The following is a 23,199-nucleotide window of genomic DNA, read 5'->3' as shown; positions in this document are numbered from 1 at the left end:
CATAGGTTAGGAAAGGAAAAATTATGAAGATTTGTTGTATTGGTGACGGATATCTTGGGGGTCCACAATGACAGTCATTGCCTTGAAGTGTCCATCCACTGAAGTAGCAGTCGTCGATATCTCGTAATCGAGCATTGCACCGTGGAACAACGATCAACTTCCAATCTATGAGCCCTGTCTTGATGATGCTGTAAAGCAATGTCGCGGCAAGAACTTTTCTTCAACTCTGATGTTAAAAAACATGTATGTGAGCTTACATAGTGTTTGTATATGTCAATACACCGACAAAAACTCGCGGTCTCGGGCCTGGAAAAGCAGCAGATTTGACGTATTGGGAGAGCGCTGCTCGGGTGATTGCAGATGTGTCAAGTCGGACAAAATTGTTGTAGAGAAATCAACCGTGCCTGTTAAAACTGCTGAGGCTATAGAGAAAAATGCAAAAGGTATCAAATTTCAGATTCTGTGAAATCCTGAATTTCTTGCTGAATGAACTGCAATTTAAGACCTTTTCAATCTAGACAGAGTTCTCATTGGAGTCAGAGAAACCTCAAAAGGTGAAAAAGTGATTCAAACATTGAAAAAAGTCTATTCTCAATGGATTCACTCATTTGCAAAGTTTATGAAATGATTTAGCCAAAAATGTGATGGTGTCAACCTTTTCTAGCCCATTTTTAAGCATACTCTAGCCAAGTAAACTAGTTTGGTAAATAAGCTCTATTTTCATGTATATTCAAAATTATGCGCTATAATGAATAATGGCTAAAGCTATAATAGTTTTCAAATGCTAAAAACCCTAAAACCCATAATGAGATTGATTTTGATTTGAATAAAAGTTTGTAGGTCTTTAGTTATTTTATGTTTCTTGCGTCCTAAGTTATTCAAAAAAATTATCTTTACTCAATGTTGCTGATTGTTTTGTTTTGAAGCCCTATGGAAAGAAAAAAAACCCCGCTTAAAACACAAGTTATATATATTGACAGTGGAGTTACTATCCCCATCCCCATACCTGAAAAGGGAAGAAATATTTCTTTTGATACTATCCCCATACTTACATCACGCACACATAGACAAGGGAAGCTGCAATACAAGAAACCACGCATGTCAAAAAAAAAACACATATCGAGAAACATGTCAAAAAACCACGCATGGACATATCAAGAAACACTTATACACATGAATGAAAGAAAAAAAAACACATACACAATGGATTTGCATCAAATCGAAGCAAACATATATAGGCAATAGAGTGAAGGAACCTATAGAAAATTAAAATAGGAGTACAAAGGTAATATTTCAATCAATAAGTTCCATTCCATACACCCTAAATAGGGGTGAATGAAAAATTGAACGATTGGATAGCATATGTCGCCACAAGAACCTTTTCTTCAGCACCTATGTTGAAAAACATGACTACTAGGCTGACATAGTGTTTGTATCTGTCAAAACAGCTGATTTAACGTATTGGGCCGATGTCTCTAATTCTGACAAAATTGTGGTTGAGAAACCAACTGTTCCTGTCAAAACTATAGAGAAAATTATGACACAATGCAAAGGTTATCAAATTTCATATTCTGTCATATCCTGATTCCTTGCTGAAGGAACTACAACTCAAGACCTTTTCAATCCGGACTCAGTTCTCATTGAGGCAGAGAAACCCCGGAGGGCGAAAAAGCGTTTCAAACATTGAAAAAGTGTATTCTCAATGGATTCCTCAAGCAAGAATATTAACAACAAATATTTGGTCAGCAGAATTTTCATAGCTTAGAGAATTTCAACTGTGAATGCAATGTCAGCACTTTGTGAAGCTACCGGCGCAAATGTTAACCAAGTTTCCTACGCTGTTGGTACCGACATAAAAATTGAACCAAAGTTCAAATCTGGCTTCCAAAAAGATACATTGAACCTGGTTACATGTCGAAATTTCAAATACAGGAATTAATCAGTGTCATGAACTTGACAAATAAACATCGTGTCAAAAACAGCCACATTTTCAACTGAGATTTTCTGCATTAAACATACAAAAAACTCATTTAAAACGATCACAAACAACACCAATTTAAATAGGCGGATTTTCTACCTATTTTTCTACATATAAACGTACCAATTCTCATCAAACAAGGATCAATTAGCTTAGGAAGGATCGAGTTTAAAAGTATAACTTAGTAAAAAAAAAAATTATATGCATAATATATACAAGAAATTTAAAAATTATATGATGTATCCAAAGTTAATATGTATCCAAAATTATAAGAAATTTAAGAGATATATGAAAGATTAGTTCCTCGAGGTATGCTTGAGTATGACGAGACTAAAAAAGATTTTTGAATAATTAAGAAAGAAAACATGAAACACAGGGACGAAGTCAGAAAATTAGTTTAGAGAGACCAAGTTTAAGAGTATAACATAGTAAAGAAAACACAATTTTTTATACACATAGATAATGTACACAAGAAATTTAAGATTTTATGTGATATATCCAAAGTTAATATGTATCTAAAATTATAAGAAATTTCAAACATAAGAAAAATGTTTCCGGTCTGCAAGCATAAACTACCTAAGTATATTTTTCACCATCTTTTTTACTATATGTGTTACCCCAACTCTATAATACTACCTATGTCCCTAATTATAGGGCCCTTTTGAAAAAATAACGGGAATTAAGAAAATTGAAAGTGGTAATAAATTTGTTTCTAATTGCTATTGTTTTTACAATTTTATGCTTTGAGAGGGTTAATGTATGTTTTCAACATAATATTTAATGCTGATATAAGAAAAAATATAAAATAAATAGGGGTGTGTTGGTAAAAAAATTAATTAATGTATTTGAAAATACCAAAGGAGTTCATAAAAAGAGATAAAAAAAAAAATTCAAAAGGATCCTGTATATTTAGGGACGAAGGTAGTATTGTCATTTCTAATTCTATCTTACCTAGTTTTACCACACATCTAAAACATGTTAATCTTCACTACGCTATTTTATTCTCGTGTTGATTATTCATATTTGCTTGTTAAGAAAAAATAGTTTACCAATTTTGCTAATTAATCTTCAAAGTGATTTACAAATAATCGAAAAGTGTAGTTTACAAAGTTGATGCTCCCTTCATTTCAAAATACATATCGTATTTTTGCAATATACACTATTCACATAACTTACTTTGACATGTATAAAGTGGTTAACTATGATATATATTTTTAAACAAAGGGAGTATTAAACTAGTTTTTTAGTATTTTCTTTGAATGTACCTAAAACTATTTATTAAAACTATTTAAGACCATTTTCTAAGGAATTGTTTGATTTCAACTATACATTTAAAAAAACTACGCAGTATTGGAATGTTTGATTCCTTTAAATAAATGGATGTAGCCATTTTTAAAGGATTACCAAATACAATCCAATACCAAGTAATCTTTCCTCTCATAACATAAGAATGAGAAATGATAAAAAAAATGATAAATGAGGTGACATGCTCTACACTTAATTTATAAGGCACTATACCTCTGTAAGCTGCTGAAATGTCCGATGTGGGACAGGTGACTGCTCTTTGTATGTTTGTCAAATGCGTGTAATATATATTTTTTATTTCTTTTGGGTCAAAACATATTGTTTTTCTAACGTAAAGTAAATACAACTGATAGACAATTGTGACAAATAGAAAATAAAATTAACAATTATGGTTTGTTTGGTAAGGCCAATAAACTAGCCGATACGGTATGAGTTATAACTTATAAGTATCCATACATAGCAGTTTGTTTGTTTGTACATAACGTAAATCCTAATAGAATGAAGTTCTAAATAAAGGTTTGCTACCACTATCTGTGTTGCTGAAATCTTTGTTCAGATGAACATTCCAAGTTAGCAGCTAATGCTTTCTTAGCTCAAAGAATTTCATCTGTCAATGCAATTGTTAACCAAGTTTCCTAGGCTGTTGGTACTGATAGAAGAATCGGATCGAATTTCTTCAATCCAAGTGTCGGTTTTGGTGGTTCTTGCTTCGAAGAAGATATATTGAACTTGGTTTACATTTGTGAGTATAATAATGGTTTATTCAATGGGTAAGCCACTTGATCCACGGCATAAAGATATGCCTACTATGCCTTAAAACATTACTTCATTTATTTTGAATTCAAAAGTTGAGGCTTAAAGATTGATTCGTTATGTTTAATGACAAGATACTTTTTTTTCTCATAAAGACTATCTTTTTTTGTATTTAATTGACATTTTACTTTTCAATTTTATGATAAATACTACTTTTTTTTTTTGAGGGAATAAATACTACTTTCTGTTGCAAGGAACTAGAATATTGCCATACATGCAGAATATGAGAAACAACAATGTAGAAAGCTTACATGAGCGCGGCTCGGATAATGGCCGATATTCCCAAGTCCGATAATATTGTCGTAGATAAATCAACTGTTTCTGTCAAAACTGCTGAAGCTATAGAGAAAAAATCTTGACAACAAAATTTCGGTCAGCAGTATTTTCTAAGTTAACTGCTAATACTTTCTTAGCTCAAAGAATTTCATCTGTCAATGCAATGTCGGCACTTCACGAAGCTACTGGAGGAAATGTTAACCAAGTTTCGTACGCTGTTGGTACTGACGCAAGAATCAGACCAAAGGTCTTCAATGCAAGCGTTGGTTTCGGCGGGATCTACGATGCAAAACATATCTCATTTGTCGAAGGTACTCTTTCCTTTCCTTTCTATGGCACTTCAGTAGAAGAACATAGTAGCGTTTGAATGATGTTCGTGGTAAAGTACACTAAAATTCTTTCTGTATAAAAGTGAACATTGAATTTATAATGACTGCATATAAAAGCTTGTACTAGATTAGGAATAATACTTTAGGACAAAACAAAAACAAACTACCTGAGATTGGTTTCATTGTTTATTCAATTGGTAAGCCACTTGATTCATGTCTTAAAGATATGTCGGATGTGGCCTAAAACATTACTTCATTTTCTTTAGTAAAAAAAATTGAGGCTTCAAGTTTTGATTCAATTTTCTTTTTCTTTCACAATTTTACTTGAAATTTTGTACTTTCCCTAAGTGGTTGATATAAATGAGTGTAAATTATGGGAAATTCGGATGCACTATGGTTTGGCTGTTCTTAATTGAGTCACCACGAGAGACTCTTTCATTAATATTTTGTTATTTAATTAACATGTTATTATCAAATATTGGTGGATACTTTGCACCAATGATATGTTTAAAAAAATATATTGGTGAATGTTTTTTAACCATCAATCCAAATATAACATTAACGATTCATTTGGTACTACAAATGTATAGTGTCAAGAGTCACTTTTGACATCTTTTTGTATTGAAGAGGTTATGACTGAAGATGAAGCTCTGATGAAAGACGAAGTTCTAACGTAAGATGATGTTGATATTGAAGATGGGGGTTGAGAGAAAGAGAGGAGGGTTGAAGCCAAAGAAGAAAAAGAAAATTCAATATATAAATTTTTTTGTTTCATAATTCATACTTTTAATTTAATTTAATTTCATCTTAAGATAAGTGACAATGATGTTTTTTTTTTTGTTACAGGGATTAACCAATCAAAATAATATTACAATGAAAGCTTGAAAATTAATGTAGACTAAATAATATTTTAGTTTTCAACTACATCCACTTATTATTTTTTATTTTAAACAGAGTACCTATTAATGTATTAAAAAATCAATAAAAAAAATAACTAATCTAAAAAATAACTAATCTACATTAATTAATTACTAATTTAAATTACATTTAAGGAAGACTAATCTTAAAAATTAGTATTAAACTAGATTATTTAAGTTTTTTGATGAAAACCCACAAATATAATTAATTAATTTAAATATAAATTAACTTAAATTACATTTGCAGACTTTTCCCAAAAAACATAAATTATTTTTGACTTTTGTCAAAAATATAACTAAAATAAAATAAAACTAATGTGGAGATCATCACTGTAAAAAGTGCTCCAAGCTGGTTTCCAAAACTTTAGTTGTTCAACTTATTTATAAGAAAGTTTACCTCTAGAGCTTCAAAAGATTCCGATGTGGGACTACCAATTGTTCAACTTATGTTTGGCAAAGCACATGTGTATAGAGTGAATAAGCTTGATCCGATACACTTCAACACCACTGTGGATAGGTTAGGAAAAATGGTGATCATTTGTGTTGGATATGTAGGGGGGTCCAACATTGGTAGTCATTGCATTTAAGTTCCCATCCATTGAAGTCAACGTCGCTGATAACTCAAATCGTGTATTTCAGCGTGGAACTACGATCAACTTCCTATCTATGATCCCGATCTTGATGATGTATTAAAGCAATGTCGCTATAGGAAATTTTTCTTTAGCACTAACTGATGTTGAAAAACATGTTTATGAATCTGACATAGGTTTTTTATCCGTCAACACGCTGACAATAACTCGTGGTCTTGGTGCTGGCAGCACCGCAGATTTGACGTGTTTGAAGAGCGTGGCTCGGATGATATATCGCCGATGTCCCAAAATCTGACAAAATTGATGTAGAGAAATCAAATGTTCCTGTCAAAAATGTAGCTATAGAGAAAAGGATCAAATTCTGTCAAATCCTGAATTCCTAGCTGAAGGAACTGCAATTCAATGAAGCTGACATAGTGTTTTTATCCATCAATACCATGTCAACAATTTGTGAACTACCGACGCAAATGTCAAACCAAAGTTCTTGAATGCAAGCGTTGGTTTCAGCGGTTCTTGCTTCCAGAAAGATATCCCTGGTTTCCATTTGAGAGTGTAATGGTTTACCTGAAGTTGTTGAATATTTGACAAAGGTTATCAAGATCAATGACTCTTACAAGAGTCGGTTTGTGAACTGTGTTGTTGCATCGATATTCAACGCAGTTGATAACTAAAAGGTAGTTGTTTTAGGATTTGCATTCAAGAAAGATACCAGTGATACAAGGGAGACGCCATCTATTTATGTGCTTAAAGGGTTACTCGGTGATAAAGCACAATTGAATATATTCGATCGATCCACAGGTTACCGAGGATCAAATACAAAGGATTTGTGGATGAATAAATTTGATTGCATCCATCCTATTCATTGCAGCCAACGATTCCTTCAAATGACAAGAATGAGAGTGTGGTGAAATAAGCCACAAATTAAACATTGAAAAAATGTGACCTATCCTTTTGTTTGGTTGTCGTAAAGGGTTGAAATGTGATGAAATGGACCAAATTACTTCAAGAATGGTACATTGTTGGGTGGCTCGATTTTTTTGATTTTTTTTTTTGGCTTTTAGGTTGATATTATGAGGGAAGTTTCTTATAAGCATGTCTCAATTTATATAATTCGAAAGAATGAAAGGTTACTAATAATAATAATAATCGGATTAAGAAATACTTTTAGGATTTTATAATAATAATAATAATAATCGGATTCCCTCAAAAAAAATAAAAATAATCAGATTATAAAACCAACGACATAAATCTAATTCAATTTTTTAAAAATAATAATTTTTTTGAAAGAAAAAATAATAATTAATATTAAACTGATATATTCATGTTTCAAAAATAAAATGCCAAAATCAATTTATGCCAAATTCAATTTGAATAAATATTCAATTTGAATAAATTAAATTTGGCATCTTAAAATTGAACATAACAATTAGGATGCCAAAACAACTTTGAGTCAACGTGTTCCTTAGCTTTGTTTATATAATATAGTTTAGATCTATAACCTTCACAAACTTTCGACGTGGGACTAACTATTTATATTTGTTCTAAATTTGTTTGACAAAGCAAATGTGCAACCAAGGTCTTTGCATGCTTATTTGGAAGACAAAATCCAGACCCTCACAGCAATTTGTCTGCCTCAATGTTTATGAAATTCATGTATTACTAGTTACAAACCCGTGCTTCGCACGGGGGTTCAGTAACGTATTTGACAAAATATTATATTGAAAGGATAGATTGCGAAATGACAGATAATTATAAACCATAATACAATATTTAGAGTACTCTTGCATTACGGATTACAAAATTAAATCTTCAAAATGGCTTGATCACGAGTAACAAATAAAAACATATTTAGTCAGCGGTAGAAACACTTTTGTAGTAATAATTGATATCTATCTATAAACCAATGAAAACCATATTACCAAAGCTACCTGATTTGTATTATTTTGACTTTCAACTTCAACGTATATAAATCCTTTCACATTATCTACAGCAAAGGCAGATATTAACTGCGATTTAGTATCCAGTTCTTTCAGGTGAACAAATTTCTGCATCAGATAGATAGCTGAAAGCTTCTCTACTTGATTTATATCATTTTGTGTTTTAGCTTCAACGTATATAAATCTTTTCACATGATCTACAGGAAAGGATAGGGATGTCAATGGATAGCCATGGGTACGGATAATATGATACTCGTCCCCGCCCCGTTGGATAAATTTGATACCCCTGCCAGCCCCGTATCCTCGTGGGTGCCCACTATACGGGTACCCGTGGGTATTGAATTACGTATTTTTTTAAAAAATTTAATCTAAAGGATAGATGTTTTAAACCACATTTAAAACATATTGTCATTGAAATATTATACAAAATATACATGCCAGCATACAACAACTTCCAAAAGATTAGAACTTTTCTTCAAGCAAGATTATTTCTACGAACCACCTCAACAAATAACATTGTAGGAGGAACACCCAAATCGAATAGCAGCTTGTCGCCCTCTTGTAGGTGATTGTCCCTAACAAACTGGAACCAACCTTCTCCCAAGGATTTTTCAGCCTTGTTACGCTCAACGGTAATGAGGCGGCAATCGTATTCCTGACCGGTAAGCACATCAATCAACTGCATTGTCTTTCTTGTAGTTGTATTTTTCAAAGAAACAATTGCATTTTTCTCATTCTAGCAAATTAAAGGAAAGAGCAGAATATGAGTGAAAATGCAAACTTCATATTCATATATAAAAAAAGGTAAAAAAATAAAAAAAAATCTAAGTTTGAAAAAAATCTAATCTAATATAACAATAAAAAAAGGGTCCTTAAACGCATGGTTATTTGATTTTTTTAAAAAATAATATAAAGGATGGAAAAAATCAAGAATAAAAGAAAATTGTCAAAGAATGGATAATAGTTACTATAGCCATTTTTTAATATCTAAATTTATTTGAATCTTGAAATAAAGGGAAATGGAGAGAAGTTTCTTTGCAACACTCTTTATAGTTCTCACACAATTTTTTTTTTTTTTTATGGTTCAAGTTAACGTTATAGTTCAAGTATCAGCTAACAAATACTGTTACAAAGTAAGTATCGGATATCTCATATAATCCATTAGATATTAAGTTGTTAAATAATGTGTGGCCTAGGAAAAACTTCTTTTACTCTAATTAAGATTAAGATTGTGATGATGATAAATGAATACGCTTAACACTAATGCAAAACATGCTGGTAGTGCCTGGCATTATAACTGAACTAAGGAACGAATCTCTGTGTGTGTGTGTGTGTATATATATATATATATGTATATATATATATATATGTATGTATATATATATATGTATGTATATATATATATATGTATGTATATATATATATATATATATATATGTATGTATATATATATATATATATATGTATGTATATATATATATATATATATGTATATATATATATATATATATATATATATATATATATATATATATATATATATATATATATATATGGGCAATGCTACAACACACCCACCCATTTTTGTGAAGGTGTGTTTTAGCATTGAACACCTTCTTTGTTTGGACAAAACACTCCAACTTTCCTTTATCAAAACAAGTCAAGTTGAAGGGCAAATATGTAAAACACAAATTATAATTAACATAAATTTTTTATTCTAGCTCTCCCAGGTAATCACACCGCACTCTTTCAGTTCTATCCCTCCAACTACCACCATCGGATTCTCCATCGCCAGAATCTTCAACTCAGTCCTTCATCAACCGCTGTCAACAATGAAATTTGCGATGTGTTTTTGTTTCAATTCGATGACCACCGTTCCTTATGTTCTATCTTCAAAACATGACCACCACAATTCGTCGTCCAATTACAATCTCCTATGGTGGTGTTTTGTTTGTACCTGTAAATATGATATTAATTTGGTTTTTAACTGTTCAATATTGTTATATTGTTTCTTATGTTTGGTTGGGGTTTGTTCCATATAAACAAAAAAAAGTTGCTTGTTTAAAGGAAATTGTTTAACGAAATCATAGAGACAATTGAAATTGAAATTGAAGAAGAGAACTTTGTGTTAATTAGAAAAGTGGAAATACATTGCTAAAGGGTATGGGTTAGAAACCCCAATTTTCCTCTCCCAGTACCTGCATAATGTCTTTGATTGGGAAGGAAAGGTTTTTTTGTTCTTACGAGAAGGGAAAGAAGAGCTGAAATAAAAAAATATTAATTATAAATTGTGTTTTACATATTTACCCTTTAGTTTGACTTGTTTTAATAAAAGAAAATTGGAGTTTTTTGTCCAAACAAAGAAGGTGTTCAATGCTAAAACACACCTTCACAAAAATGAGTGGGTGTGTTGTAGCATTGCCCTATATATATATATAAATATTCCATTCAAGAAATTCTTTTTTTGGTATTATTGTTAAAAGTAAGAAAGAGAGAGAAAAAAGTTGCAATTTTAAGTCCTTGTTTTATTTTATGTACCTTATTTGTGAAGACATGCAATGAAACACAAGCACTGAGAAAAAATAACTAACTCTGAACATCTATAAATTCTCGTTCCTTGAATCACACGTTCCCTTTTCTTTTTTCACTCCCATTTCTTTGGATTCTGTTCTTTCATTATTCTTGAAACTCAGAAGAAAAAAAATTGGCACAAGAAAATGCAACTCATCATTATCTAATGACATTACTCTTCATCATTATTTTCTTCTTAAGTATGGCTTCATGTGGTTATGGAGTTGGAGTCAAGTGGGGAACCATGGCCACTCACCAACTTCCTCCAAACAACGTCGTTAAAATGCTTCAAGAAAATGGCTTTGATAAACTCAAACTGTTTGATGCTGATGAATGGGTTATGACAGCTTTGTTAGGGACTGATATTGAGGTTATGTTAGCAATTCCTAATAATATGTTGGAAGAAATAAGCAAGGATCCTAAAGTTGCTGATTCTTGGGTTTATGAAAATGTCACCAGCTACTTGTACCCTGGTGGATTAAACATCAAGTTAAGCATTTTTTTTAATCCTATAACCATATTCAACATTCATTCATCACATTACATGCACATTATATCTTGCATTTTCTTTAATTTTTCCTTTACTCACTGTGCTTTTACCATGTCTTTCATTTTTCTTGGTCTAATTCTTGTTCAAAAAAAAAGACATTGTAGATTACCAGTTTGTAGCAATGGTTTTTTGTACCTTTTCTGCTCATATTTCTGAAGGCTGCAGGAGTTGATATTGTACTTTTTCTAATGCCATATTCTGTCTATAATCTTCATCTATTTAGCTTCTTGAACTGACAGTGTTTAGTTGATTATATCTTAACTCTACATTTATGATACAAATATTGCAGATACATTGCACTTGGCAATGAACCTTTCCTCAAGGAATATAATGGAACATATCTAATGTACACTCTACCAGCTCTTAAGAATATACAAACATCTCTCAACAATGCAGGACTTGGTTCAAGCATCAAAGCCACAGTTCCATTCAATGCTGATGTATATTATTCACCAGACTCAAATCTAGAGCATAATCCTAAATCAAATAATAAGTTTAGGTTAATATTAGAAAATGATTTATTGAATAAGATATCTTATTGATCAAAATTTCAAAATGAAACTTCTTAAAATGTAAAGAAACAATCTCATAGAATTAATTATAAAGTAGAGGTCATAAAGAGCAATAAGTAAAATATACAGAACTTGATTCTCAACACCTACAATCATTCTTTCTTCCCATATCTGTCTCGGACTATATGACTAAACTGACTGTGTGAAAATATGAACTTAGGTGGAGGCCCCTCATGGTAAAAGCTTGGCATAGAGCTTGCTTTAAATTTTAAACTTCTCCTCAACTGTTTGATGGCTTCTTATTTCTCATCCTTAATCGTTGAACAAATTAGAGTGAGAAAACTAACATAAATTTATATCTATAAGAAGAAAAGAAGTAACAGAATGACAATGTAATTCATGGTTTTTTTTGAGATAATAAATAAATCCCTTTTTACCTTGCTTCTTTTTTATTCTTCTCAGCTTCCATTGCTTGATTTTGAATAGAACTATGACACAAATAAAAGGGGATGCTCCGATCAATTTGAGATGAAAACCCTATTGAAACAAAACTAATTAATCAACAAATTTTACCTCCTTTCTTCTTTGTGCACGTTCAGCTGACCAAAAGCTTGGAGCAGAAGCAACAGTCGCCCTGGATTTGAACGACCTCACAGAAATTGCAGTTCTTTACATGGTCACGGAGAAAATTATAAGATAAAGTAAAAAAAATATCATTGCTAGAATAAGGAAAACTTGAGATGAGATTTTGACACCCTTTGACTATAAGGTTTATAAGAGCATTACCCAGAAGCAACTGAACATGAATCGTCCTCGTTAAAATGTTTCTTGTTATCAGGTTTCAATGGTTTCCTTGAAACTGAAGGAGACTTCAACTGCAAGGCACAAACAGTCAAAACAAAAGTTTCGAAACTAACTCTGAGTACATAATAATAAATTAACCATAAACATTTCACTATCTGAATATCCTATGCCCATTGCACTATATAACAAAGAAGTGTCAGAACAAAAGAAATTGAATGGTTAAGTGAATGTACAATCTTTCACAAATAAGTTATAAAGTTAAATTGTTTCACAAAATCTTTCTATAGAAAACCAAAATCAATTATCTTACATAGGTATAGATTCAAGGCTGAAATAGAAATTAAAGAATGCTTCCAAAGGGTTTTACCCAAGTGATTTTATGAAATGGACTATATAGGTTCTATTGTTGAAATAATCTTTCACTTATATCTTGGAACATTACATATCTATTTTAACATAGATATATAAGAATACATATATTTTCCCCTATGTTCCAGTTAGAAAAATATTAAATTTAGAAATATAACAGAGTTCATTTTCAGTGTTTGTATAACTCATCTGAAGTGGAAAATTTCCCATCAAATCTGAGGGTTGAATGAACCTATCTATGAAAAACTCTTTGTTGCAAGAACCTTCCATTTCCATTGCATATGCTTTTGGTGAAATTGAAGATGTTCTTTGCTCATAGCTAGAAGCTGCATCTGATTTTGAACTCTCTGATTTCAAAAGGTTCAATTCATTGGATAATAATATCTCTGGTGCTTTCTCTTGACTCTTATTAGCATTTTCCTCTCCATTATTCTCAACCTCAGACAATGGTTTATGAGTCACAGGATCTATACCTTTTTGCCTCAGTCTCTTCTTCAAACATGAGTTCCATAGATTCATTTCATTGTCTGTCCTTCCCGGCAATTGCGCCGCAATTTGAGACCATCTGATAAGAAGAAAATGAACATAATTTTTTAAAACGGACAATATTAGTATTGTTAGTATTATACCGAGAGTGAGATCGAGCCCTCGACCTCCTTATCACTCTTGCTTAACCATAGGAGAAGATAAAAATAGGGACTAAGTTAGTAGTTGAAATTTACCTATTTCCTAGTACTGCATGAAGTTCAACAATGTGATTTTCTTCCTCTTGTGAGAATGTTCCTCTTTTTAAATCAGGTCTTAAGTAATTGATCCACCTAAGCCTGCAGCTCTTACCACATCTTTGCAAACCTGATAATATTAAACAAAAATTCAAAACTAAAAGATGATTAATAACAATTTTGACATTATATTATTATATGCTAATGGAGATAAAATTGGATAATTAATTTACCTGCTTGCTTAGGTACTGAACTCCAACATCCATGACCATACGTTGTTCTATCAGCAACAATATTTATTCTGCAGGTGGACTTTCATTTCATATCTAATATTCTATGGTATCTACGAATTTTGCTAACATGTATCTAATATTCTATTGTAACTATGAATTTTGCTAACATACCTTGTCTAGAATTGTTTCTATCACATCATCCGCCAACTTCATTTCAAACTCGAAAAGAAGTGCAATTAACATTTGCTTGACCTGTCAGACATCACCAAATAAGGGAAAGAAAAGCAAATTCAAATTAAAATGATATCAATGAGAAGAGGATAAATGTCATAGCAGCAAAGAATAATGTCAAAAACCAAGACCAGAAAAAAAGTTTTCACTTGGGAATAAAATCATAAAATTCAGTGGATTAACAAACGTGTCATTTTCATTGAGGGTATATGAACAAATAATAATCATCTCACCTCTGGACGCTCTATAAAGCCAGTAATGTGCAAATCATAGAGCCTAAATGAGACTGCAGGAAAATCCCAAACATAATATATCAGGACAGACAGATCAAAGTGAGGAATTTAAGGTAAACAACAATAAGTGGAGGATTCAATTTTTAACTCACATTCTATATTGTCTTCTAGCGCTGCGTTCGGGTGGAAGACATTGAGAGATCTAACGAAGTCATCAAAATCAACAACACCCTTTCTCTTGACATCAAATAGATCAAAGATCTGCACGTATAAATTTCTGACATCGTATCAATGGATATCCAGTCAATTGAAAAAGTTATTTCACAAGAATGGCTGAGTTTCATCTTGGTAAATGAAAGAAGAGTCATGAGGGGACATTATTAAAAAGTCATCAAAAAGAATATCACTGATATGAATGAAAGGATATCAATGATGCAAGCACAAATTCGCCAGGTAAACAACAATAAGTAGAGGAGATATTAAATTAGTGCAACATGAAAGATTACCCTTTTAAATTAAATTATCTAAGTGCGAGTATAAGATTTTGACCATTCTTTATAAGACCTTCATTAGGATTGATGTTGACACTGAAAAGGATAAAAAAATTAGGTATCAATAAATACTCAATAGATTAGCATTCCATTTACTCATTGCGTTTAAGAAATTGAAAGATACTTACTCTGTCATGTAACACAAATAATCTGACTTATCCCAAGTCTGACTGAGCTGCTCCAAAAGTCCATTTGTTGTCCAGGAATCACCTTCACCGGAGAAGGCAGGTTGAGATGCAACTATCTTTTCTACAATAACAATACTATCATTCCTTTTTTTTTTTTTGAAGAAGCCAATACTATCATTCCTAATTGTATCTCGTCTAGTATTAGCACTCCTCTAGCACAACATTCCGATCTCCGCTACATTGATTTACCTTCGTGTTGATTTTTATGGCTAACACTTCATCTCATACAACATTGCCAATGATATCAAACAATGCGCATGAAGAAATATAAGTTTCAAAGTAAAAAGAGTGTCTCATATTGCAAAGACGGAATTAAACATATTATTGTCATAATATTGTGTTCCAACAAAATGATGGAAATGCTGATACCTTTTTCAGATTCAAAATGCTTCTGAAGTGCAATAGCCCCGTTTGGGTGAAGAACTACCATCCTTGTAATATCAATTACTGCATACAAAAAGCATACATGAAGTAAGAAAACCATTTTCCTTAAGACCAGAGAAGTTTACTGATTAAGAAGCAGGCATACTATAAAACAAATTTGATCCAATGGTTTTACAGAGATAACAGCACAACACAAGAAATAAAATTCAGAAACTTCAACTGACCAGGAAATATAAATTCTCCCAAATAGTCTCACAAATGTTTATGTTAGTAGATAACCTCAAATAAATCAATCCAAACATGCCTCTAGACAATAAATGCTACAACAATGGACTACCATAACACAACTAAGTTATGACAGAAAGTTATTAACAAATATAATGGACAAACGTTCCATGTTTTTGCAGCAAAGATCGACGAATCGACTGAGTAGGATGAACCTTGACCTGACATCCATTAAGCAATTGAAAGTCATGAAAAATCACAATTATTTAAAACAGATGAATTAAAGGTCCATAACCATGAGTCTCTGAGGCGTAGCTCAAGTGGTTGAACTAAACCACCCAAATGATTTTGAGAAGAAAGTCCAGGTTTTAAACTCTGGCTTCTAGCATATACATCCTCCGACCTTATATTTAACCGAAAAAGGTACATGTATTTGTATCAAATAGATGAACCTTTCTACTTATATTTAAGGTCGGAGGGAGTAATATACTAAAAATTAATATTTGCCTATAAAAAAAGTATATAACCATATGAGACCTTTTCATTTCTAATGTCTTCTACATCCAAACTAACAGGGGTTTCCATTGCAAAGAGGGCTAGTATTTGAAGTAGATGATTCTGCATAATATGTCTAATTATACCATAATTGTCAAAGTACCTACACATGGAACAGATATGAAAATATATGAGAATCACCATTTTAAGATCATAAAAAGTGTAAATGCTGCAAAGGAAGAGAAGTTACCTGCCACGTCCTTCAGTACCAAAATCTTCTGAGAATATCAACTGTACATTTTTTATGTATTTCCTCGACCACAAAGGTTCAAAAATTAGATTTGAGAATCGGAGAACAAAAAGATTTTCCACAAGCTCTTTTCCAAGATAGTGATCGATCCTATATAATATTTTCCATTTTAAATAAAGCACTTTACAATCATTAAAATCTACAGATAATTAGACCATGTTTGGATTGGATTGTTTGAGTTTATCCACTGCCATAAACACTTCTAGGATTGTCTGAAGGAGCTCATGGAAACAATTTATGACATGTTTGTAAGTTGTTTTCAGCTTATTTTCATAAGCTCTCCAATATAGCTTATGAAAATAGATTATAGTTTATATAAAAACAATTTGACTTTTTTTTTATCTTGTTATAGAAATAGCTTATATATAAGCACTTATATGATAAGTGTGAATGGTATAAGCGCTTAATATATCCAAACACAGTCAAAGTGTAGTTAGAAAACCTGAAAATTTGATCCTCAGTCAGATACTGCTTGAATGATCTTGTTAAAGCAGCTGAGGACGCAAATGATTATGCCATCGCTCTCTACACTGCTTGCCAACCCTTCCTTCTAACTTCTCAGCTATTTGAGCCCATTTTCTTTCACCATATTGCTTCACCAACCTTATCAGTTTCCTTTAATCATCATACCAAATAAAACATATTAATAAAATAAAAGTTTAGTACAAATCATATAGTTCTAAATTGCAGCACGCAGTTCGCATAGACATGATCAAAGTGTATCCAAAACCACAATCAAACAACAAAACAAACCAATAACCATCTCCTAACCTCAAACCAACATAAACTGCTACCTTAGTAATCAAGAAAATCATTCTTTTGAGGCAGCAAACTCGATATACTTCCTTGACCCCAACCTTTTTCTACACGCTTCAGAATTTTCAATGCGATATTACTGCCAACATCCCTGTCAAGTAACAGAAAACATTTTGTCAAAATAAAAAAAAAAAGCAACAGGGATCATATCATTAGGAAATATTTAGATATTACATGCATATAATTATAAAATAACATGATCCATAACATATCAAATCTTAGATAAATATTTTAGAACCTTTTTATTCACTATGTTGGCATGCTTCTTATGTTTCCTTTATCAACTGCTGCAATAAAAGAAACTTGCAGTTCTGGAGGAACCTGAACATATAATTCACTCAATTAGTAGAAGCAATATATGTGAAACATAAAAAAAAAAATGAGTTAATCATCTGTCATTCAAAGCCACAAAGACATATAAATTGAAGTTATAAATTTTTGTAAATTTTTCTATACATGACCAATACTCACATGAAGACAATGAATTTGGTCCCATATCCAAATTCAAAGTAATCAATTTCAGAAAAATCTAACACTAAAACTGATCTGTAGAAACCAATTCCAGCACAGCAGTCCATAAAACCTATGATTGAATCATTCATATGAAATCAAACATTTCTGATTATTTTACTGTATGCAGCCAGCTTATAACTGCAACTTATGCAACTGGTCCCGTCTAAAAATTCAAAATCAATAAATTATTAAAAATCCTGCACTGAAGCTATTTTCTGCAGTAATTTTAAGAAAAACCTAGCTCATTTTTATAATCTCCTTTTTCATATACAATAAGAATCACTTCACCATAAAACCCATTCAATCAAATTATTCCAGTGGCTAAATCAATAAACCTTTCAATCATGCTATCATTCACACAAAATCAATTTAGTAAAAATACACAAACAAATCAACGCAATAACTTCAATTCTTAAAATCAAACATGCATAATGAACAGTTTACTTTTCATCAATCAATTTCATGTCTCATAACCCCTAAATTAGTTGATTTAGATTATGCATGAGGGATGAGGGAAAGGAAAACCCACCTTTAATTCTTTATGGTGATGGCAGCAAGCTCTGGTGCTCTTGTTTCCTTAAGTTCCTAGCTTCCATCTCCAATTACTCAGTCTTGAAGAACCCCTAATTTTTCTTTAGTTACTTCTTCTTTCTCAGAACCCTAATTCCATTTCTTCTACTCTTCTCCCTCTGCCTCACTCTCGACCTCAGACCCCTCTTACCCAAACTTAACATTCTTCTCACAAATCCTTCACAAATTTTCAATCAAACCCACATGCAAGATTAGAATTAGATTCAGCACTCAAACCAGAGAATATTACATTGATGAATTTAAGCATAATCACCTATACAATGAAAAAAGAAGCATAATCATGAATTCATGTTTTGGGACATATATTACTTTACTGTTTATTACTCAATTTCATAAAACCATAAAAATTCCCTTTTCCCCCAAATGAAAATCTAACTCTAAATTCATCAAATTTCTACATGCATGAGGGAAAGGAAACCAAAAACAACAAAAACAAAAACATAATCACACCAAAAACAGAATCAACAACAAAAAAAACCCAGAATCACCAAAACACAAAAGCTAAAACAAAAATAAAACAGATTACACACAAAATTCATTCTATCTGAGACATGCATGGCATTAGATTGCTGAAAAACTAAATAAATTAATCAACCCCAGAAATTAACTTTGATGAAGAAGAAAATGAAAATGAAAAACAAAAGAAGAAGGGTTGTTACTACCTTTGATGAAGCAGAAATGAAAACGGAAGAAGGAAGAAGAAGGAAGAACATGAGTTTTAGGGAGAGAAATCGTTTCTCTCTTTCTCTCATCCCCTTTCTTTCTCTGCTTCCCGACCCTCTCTCTCTTTTCCCTTTTTTCTGTTTTTTTTTCTTTCTCTTTACACATATATATAGGGCAAGCAAGACAAATAATTATTTTACCAAAATACCCCCAATAAGGGTAAAATGGTAATTGGCACAGACATTCATTTTCCTAACTAGTTTAGTAGATTAGTTAGGCATCATCAAAACATTCTGTTACAAGGAACTACTAGATTTCCATCGTAACTCATGATACATGGATGAACTTAGTATGTTGCAATCACACAAGGGAGAACATGAGAACTCAAGTAACATGAAAGAAATTAGACTATTGTAAAATTGTGATTGATAAACACATACAGAAGTTGATGAATAAAGGACTTCAAAAATGTGAGCAATAATGTTGTTAATGCAACAGATGGCCAAGGCATATCTTTGCATATCTTATTGATTGAGTCTACTAAAGATACAAACTTTATGTTAAAAATGTGGATATCTTTGAATTTCTTAACATGTCCTTCAGTGCAAGTTAGCATCACATTTAATTTAAGAGAAATTCTTTACTTAATTGCAAAGAACATGGAATTCACTCATGTAATACAAACGAAAGGATCTTTCCTTAAATACCCCTTTCATAAAGAAAGTTTGTGCATTATGTATATACAATTACCTGTTTATTTTAGTCCAATTGTTTTTTTAATCTTTGATTCAATGATGTTGATTGCTATGTTTTAAAGCCATTTGTAATTTATTGAATCTGGTGTGATCAATGGTTGGATAAATGTGAAGTTGCTTTGTTTTTCTTTGAATTCATATAGTCACAATTTCACGCATTATTGCCGTTGTTGGATAGAGATATAATGGTGCAAAAAACAAACAAATAATGACGCTACGTTGAGTTGGAATCTGAACCGTCCAATCTTAATTCAAATTAAGTGTTAGGCATAATAAAATACTTTGTTAAGATTCACTACTAGAAATGTTGCAATTAGCCAGGGAATTATGCCAGGAGCAGGAAGCCCTGGTAAATTTGCCAGGAGCATGACCCTCGCATAAACCCTGGCTACATTTGCCAGGAGCAACTTGTCATAACCCCTGGGAAATTGAAAGGGCCCACACATAATGATTCTTTTCTCTCATTTTTCTAGTGGTCACATGGACCACATAACCTTTCCCTTGTCTCTCTCTCTCTCTCTCTCTCTCTCTCTCTCGTCAGACTCCCCTTCCCCCTTCTAATTCATTTTTCATTTTTACTCTCTCTCTCTCTCTCCTCTATTGAAATAAGAACAAAGCCTCCTCCATTAAACCACCACCACCCTCATCTTTCCGGTGCTGTTTCGGCTGCCGTTTTCACCAATCGAACAAAGTAATACCATTTTCTTCATCTCCTCGACGAGAGCTTTCTATTGGTCCAATTAGTTTCACCAAAAGAGAAACTTTTCGCGTCACCCATTTTTCTCCCGCCGCCGTGCTGTCATCAACAGCCACCGCGCCGGAGTTGCAGCTTCATTGTTGTATTCTCTTTGTTCATGGTAAGCCACCTCTTCTTTAACATACTCACTTAATTCTTTAATTTATCTTTTTTGTTGATTGAAGGTCAAACTTTATTCTCCTTGTTTAAGTTGAGAAATCTTTTATTTTGATATAGATTGAACTACCTTGTTGTTAATTTCATCTTCATGCTCAATTTGTACACTTAAAAGCAAAAAGCCTGAATTTGTATTGAACCCTAATTTTCCTCCCTCTTTCAAATACGAATTTTTGCATTAAATTGTGTTGATATTGATCATAAATATTGTTTCAGTGGTTTTAATTATGTTTTTCTTGTAGAAAGTTCTAAGCCACATTTTCGAAAGAAAACTCTAAACTATTTCTCGGTTGAAGTGTGATTTTTGTAGTAGTGTTGACATAAATGTTATAATTGTTTAAATTCAGTTTGATTGCATTTTTAACCTTCCTGTGTATTCTGTTATGTGTTGTCTTCTTCCTCCTCCTTTCATGTAAGTTTCGGTGATCAAAATTGTTTGAATCTGTTCTATGCGTTATCATTTCTCATTTAGCGTAACGGATTTGATGCGGTGAAGTTCGATTTGATTCTGATTGGAGTTACGTTTTTTTGTTGATTTTTAGGTCTGAGTTCAGAGAAATGTTCAAGAAGGATAATCCTAGCAATAAATCTGTTATTGTGGTGTGTTTTGTTATCTAATGTTATTGTTCTTGAGTATTTTTGTGAAATTTGAACGTTGTTTGAGTTTTCTTATGTGATTTTCTGTGAATTTCAATTAGGTTTGGCAAAGCTAGTGGAAAATAATGGAAATCAATGCTTGATGCTGCGAGTAATTTGGGTCTGTTTCATTGGAATTTTTTTTATATAAATACTAAATCGTGTTTTTTGATTTTAATATCAATTTATGATTATGTGTTTAGATTTTGATAATTGGTAAGATTTAGAGTAAATTTAGGAAACAATATTGGATGCTTTCTAATTGCAGCAATATATCATCTTGTTCTTCATGTATATGAATTGTATTGAGTTGATACATGTTCTATGTACATTGTGATAATTATAGGACTCCTTGAACTGTGCAAATGACTTGTTCAATTATCAAGTTCTTTGGAAAACTGTTCTGAAGATATGAAGTTTGTTCGCGTTAATGATGATAAAACTGGTGCGGCATTTGACCTTGTTGTCCCAAAGGTATGACCAATTGTTACTGCTTGTGTGTGGATTGTTTACAATGTGGCACAACTTTGTACGTCATTCTTGAGTGTTGAAGTTTTGAAAAATCATTGCAGGTCGAAGCTATTGATACCGTGAAATCGTTTGCAGTTTCAATGCAGGTACTTGTTAATATCTGAAGTCTAGGAATGACATAGGAAGCATTGAAAGCTATTTTGTCCAATACGTATAGATTACCCAATTTGTTGCTCTGTGCCAAATGTCAAGAATGCATGGTTTATCTTGTCAGGAAAGTTGGGCCAGATGATTTCAAAGAGCAGGACGCTGTTCAGGTGAGTATTTCTTCTAATTCTTTTTTGAATTGACTCAAATTATATAGTGTGATTTGTGATTTGTAATATATCTTAATGATTGCCAAATAATTATGCAATGATTTCTTATTGTGCTAATTTTTCTTGTAACATTTGAAGGTGGTGGAATCTCTAATATCACTTGATGGAAAATTGAGCAATACAGAATACTTGACAAAATGTATCATTTTAAAGGTATATTTTGAAATCAATGATAGGCCATTTACCATTATAACGCTAGTTGAAACTTAACATTGCTGACTGAATGAATATTGTGCAGGCTTTGGATCAAATCTGTCAATGCCCAAAAGTGAGTGTTGACAAATTTATAGATAAAATTATGCCAATGTTGATTGCATGCGCTCAGCCGCTTCTTGACTTAACAGGCGAGGAGACCAATGATGATAGGTTTGCCATTATATTTTAATGACACTAAAAGAGATACAACTTTCATCATTGTGCAAGCTCTGACTCAAGTGCTGAAGACGGTATTTGGTTATCGTTCTTACTTCTTAATTTATCAGTTTATACATGTAGGAAACTGATTTCTTGCCAATGTGAAACACATGCAAGAAACTGATAGGGATTTGTCTACATTAATATTGAGGTTAATTGTTTCAGTACTATCAAGATTCAGGATTCTACACCACTGATTAATAATATTTGCAGTTCTAATTTTTTTTGAGTTTTACTTGAACTCAACATTAAATTTTCACCCCTTTCTCCACACTTTTCATGCTATACTTTTGCTTGAAATTTTCACCTAATGGGTTAAAATTGATTCTTGGATGCACAAATGATTTTCTAAAACATAGCATTCTGTTGCACAAATCTCTCTCTAAAACATAGCATTTGGCCAACTGTTTAATTATTTTTCGAAAAAAAAATTAAAATGTTTTTTAAAATTATTTTAATTATTAAATTTTAATATTTTAATTTTTTAAACAAATAAAAAACATTTTTTTAAAAAAAATTCGTACACA

General features: G+C 31.9%; 2 protein-coding genes, 1 long non-coding RNA gene and 2 pseudogenes across 9 annotated transcripts; 3 read left to right on the top strand and 2 right to left on the bottom strand.

Moving 5' to 3' along the window:
- Positions 1 to 67: 67 nt before the first annotated feature.
- LOC146912661 (UDP-glucose 6-dehydrogenase 1-like) lies at positions 68 to 7,116 on the top strand (annotated as a pseudogene).
- A 3,802-nt stretch (positions 7,117 to 10,918) lies between these two features.
- On the top strand, positions 10,919 to 12,031 carry LOC146912660 (glucan endo-1,3-beta-glucosidase 8 pseudogene; annotated as a pseudogene).
- LOC146912659 (uncharacterized) lies at positions 11,466 to 15,057 on the bottom strand. The gene is made up of 12 exons (XM_085720761.1): positions 15,050 to 15,057; positions 14,903 to 14,957; positions 14,523 to 14,631; positions 14,371 to 14,423; positions 14,078 to 14,158; positions 13,907 to 13,985; positions 13,674 to 13,803; positions 12,565 to 13,516; positions 12,352 to 12,445; positions 12,216 to 12,266; positions 11,929 to 12,089; positions 11,466 to 11,743 (listed from the first exon to the last, which is right to left on the bottom strand). The coding sequence occupies exons 1-8, from the start codon at positions 15,055 to 15,057 to the stop codon at positions 13,069 to 13,071; spliced, it is 963 nt and encodes a 320-aa protein (XP_085576887.1). The 3' UTR covers positions 11,466 to 11,743; positions 11,929 to 12,089; positions 12,216 to 12,266; positions 12,352 to 12,445; positions 12,565 to 13,068.
- A 225-nt stretch (positions 15,058 to 15,282) lies between these two features.
- LOC146912658 (uncharacterized) lies at positions 15,283 to 19,245 on the bottom strand. Its single transcript, XR_015016829.1, has 8 exons — positions 19,106 to 19,245; positions 18,382 to 18,600; positions 17,578 to 17,660; positions 17,318 to 17,430; positions 16,966 to 17,138; positions 16,464 to 16,613; positions 15,479 to 15,556; positions 15,283 to 15,324 (listed from the first exon to the last, which is right to left on the bottom strand). It is a non-coding gene; the product is annotated as an uncharacterized LOC146912658 (long non-coding RNA).
- Positions 19,246 to 20,153: 908 nt separating this feature from the next.
- On the top strand, positions 20,154 to 22,925 carry LOC146912657 (uncharacterized). 7 transcript variants are annotated; one of them, XR_015016822.1, is made up of 9 exons: positions 20,154 to 20,718; positions 21,317 to 21,374; positions 21,473 to 21,531; positions 21,757 to 21,884; positions 21,983 to 22,027; positions 22,156 to 22,198; positions 22,337 to 22,411; positions 22,497 to 22,526; positions 22,603 to 22,925. XR_015016822.1 is itself a non-coding variant. In XM_085722186.1 (8 exons), the coding sequence occupies exons 5-8, from the start codon at positions 22,139 to 22,141 to the stop codon at positions 22,759 to 22,761; spliced, it is 324 nt and encodes a 107-aa protein (XP_085578312.1). In that variant the 5' UTR covers positions 20,157 to 20,718; positions 21,317 to 21,374; positions 21,473 to 21,522; positions 21,757 to 21,884; positions 21,983 to 22,138; the 3' UTR covers positions 22,762 to 22,925. The 7 variants fall into 7 exon arrangements, 5 of the variants coding, with proteins under 5 accessions (XP_085578312.1, XP_085578310.1, XP_085578313.1 ...); XM_085722186.1 differs by having other exon boundaries at positions 20,157 to 20,718; positions 21,473 to 21,522; positions 21,983 to 22,198; XM_085722184.1 differs by having other exon boundaries at positions 20,157 to 20,718; positions 21,983 to 22,198.
- The last annotated feature ends 274 nt before the right edge of the window (positions 22,926 to 23,199 follow it).

The sequence above is a fragment of the Medicago sativa genome, chromosome 6 (genome assembly GCF_051527215.1).
Source record: "Medicago sativa cultivar Bolivia chromosome 6, Bolivia_mono, whole genome shotgun sequence".
Taxonomy (NCBI): domain Eukaryota; kingdom Viridiplantae; phylum Streptophyta; class Magnoliopsida; order Fabales; family Fabaceae; genus Medicago; species Medicago sativa.
Note: the sequence above shows the minus strand (reverse complement) of the source record. Positions and strands in the feature narration are given on the sequence as shown.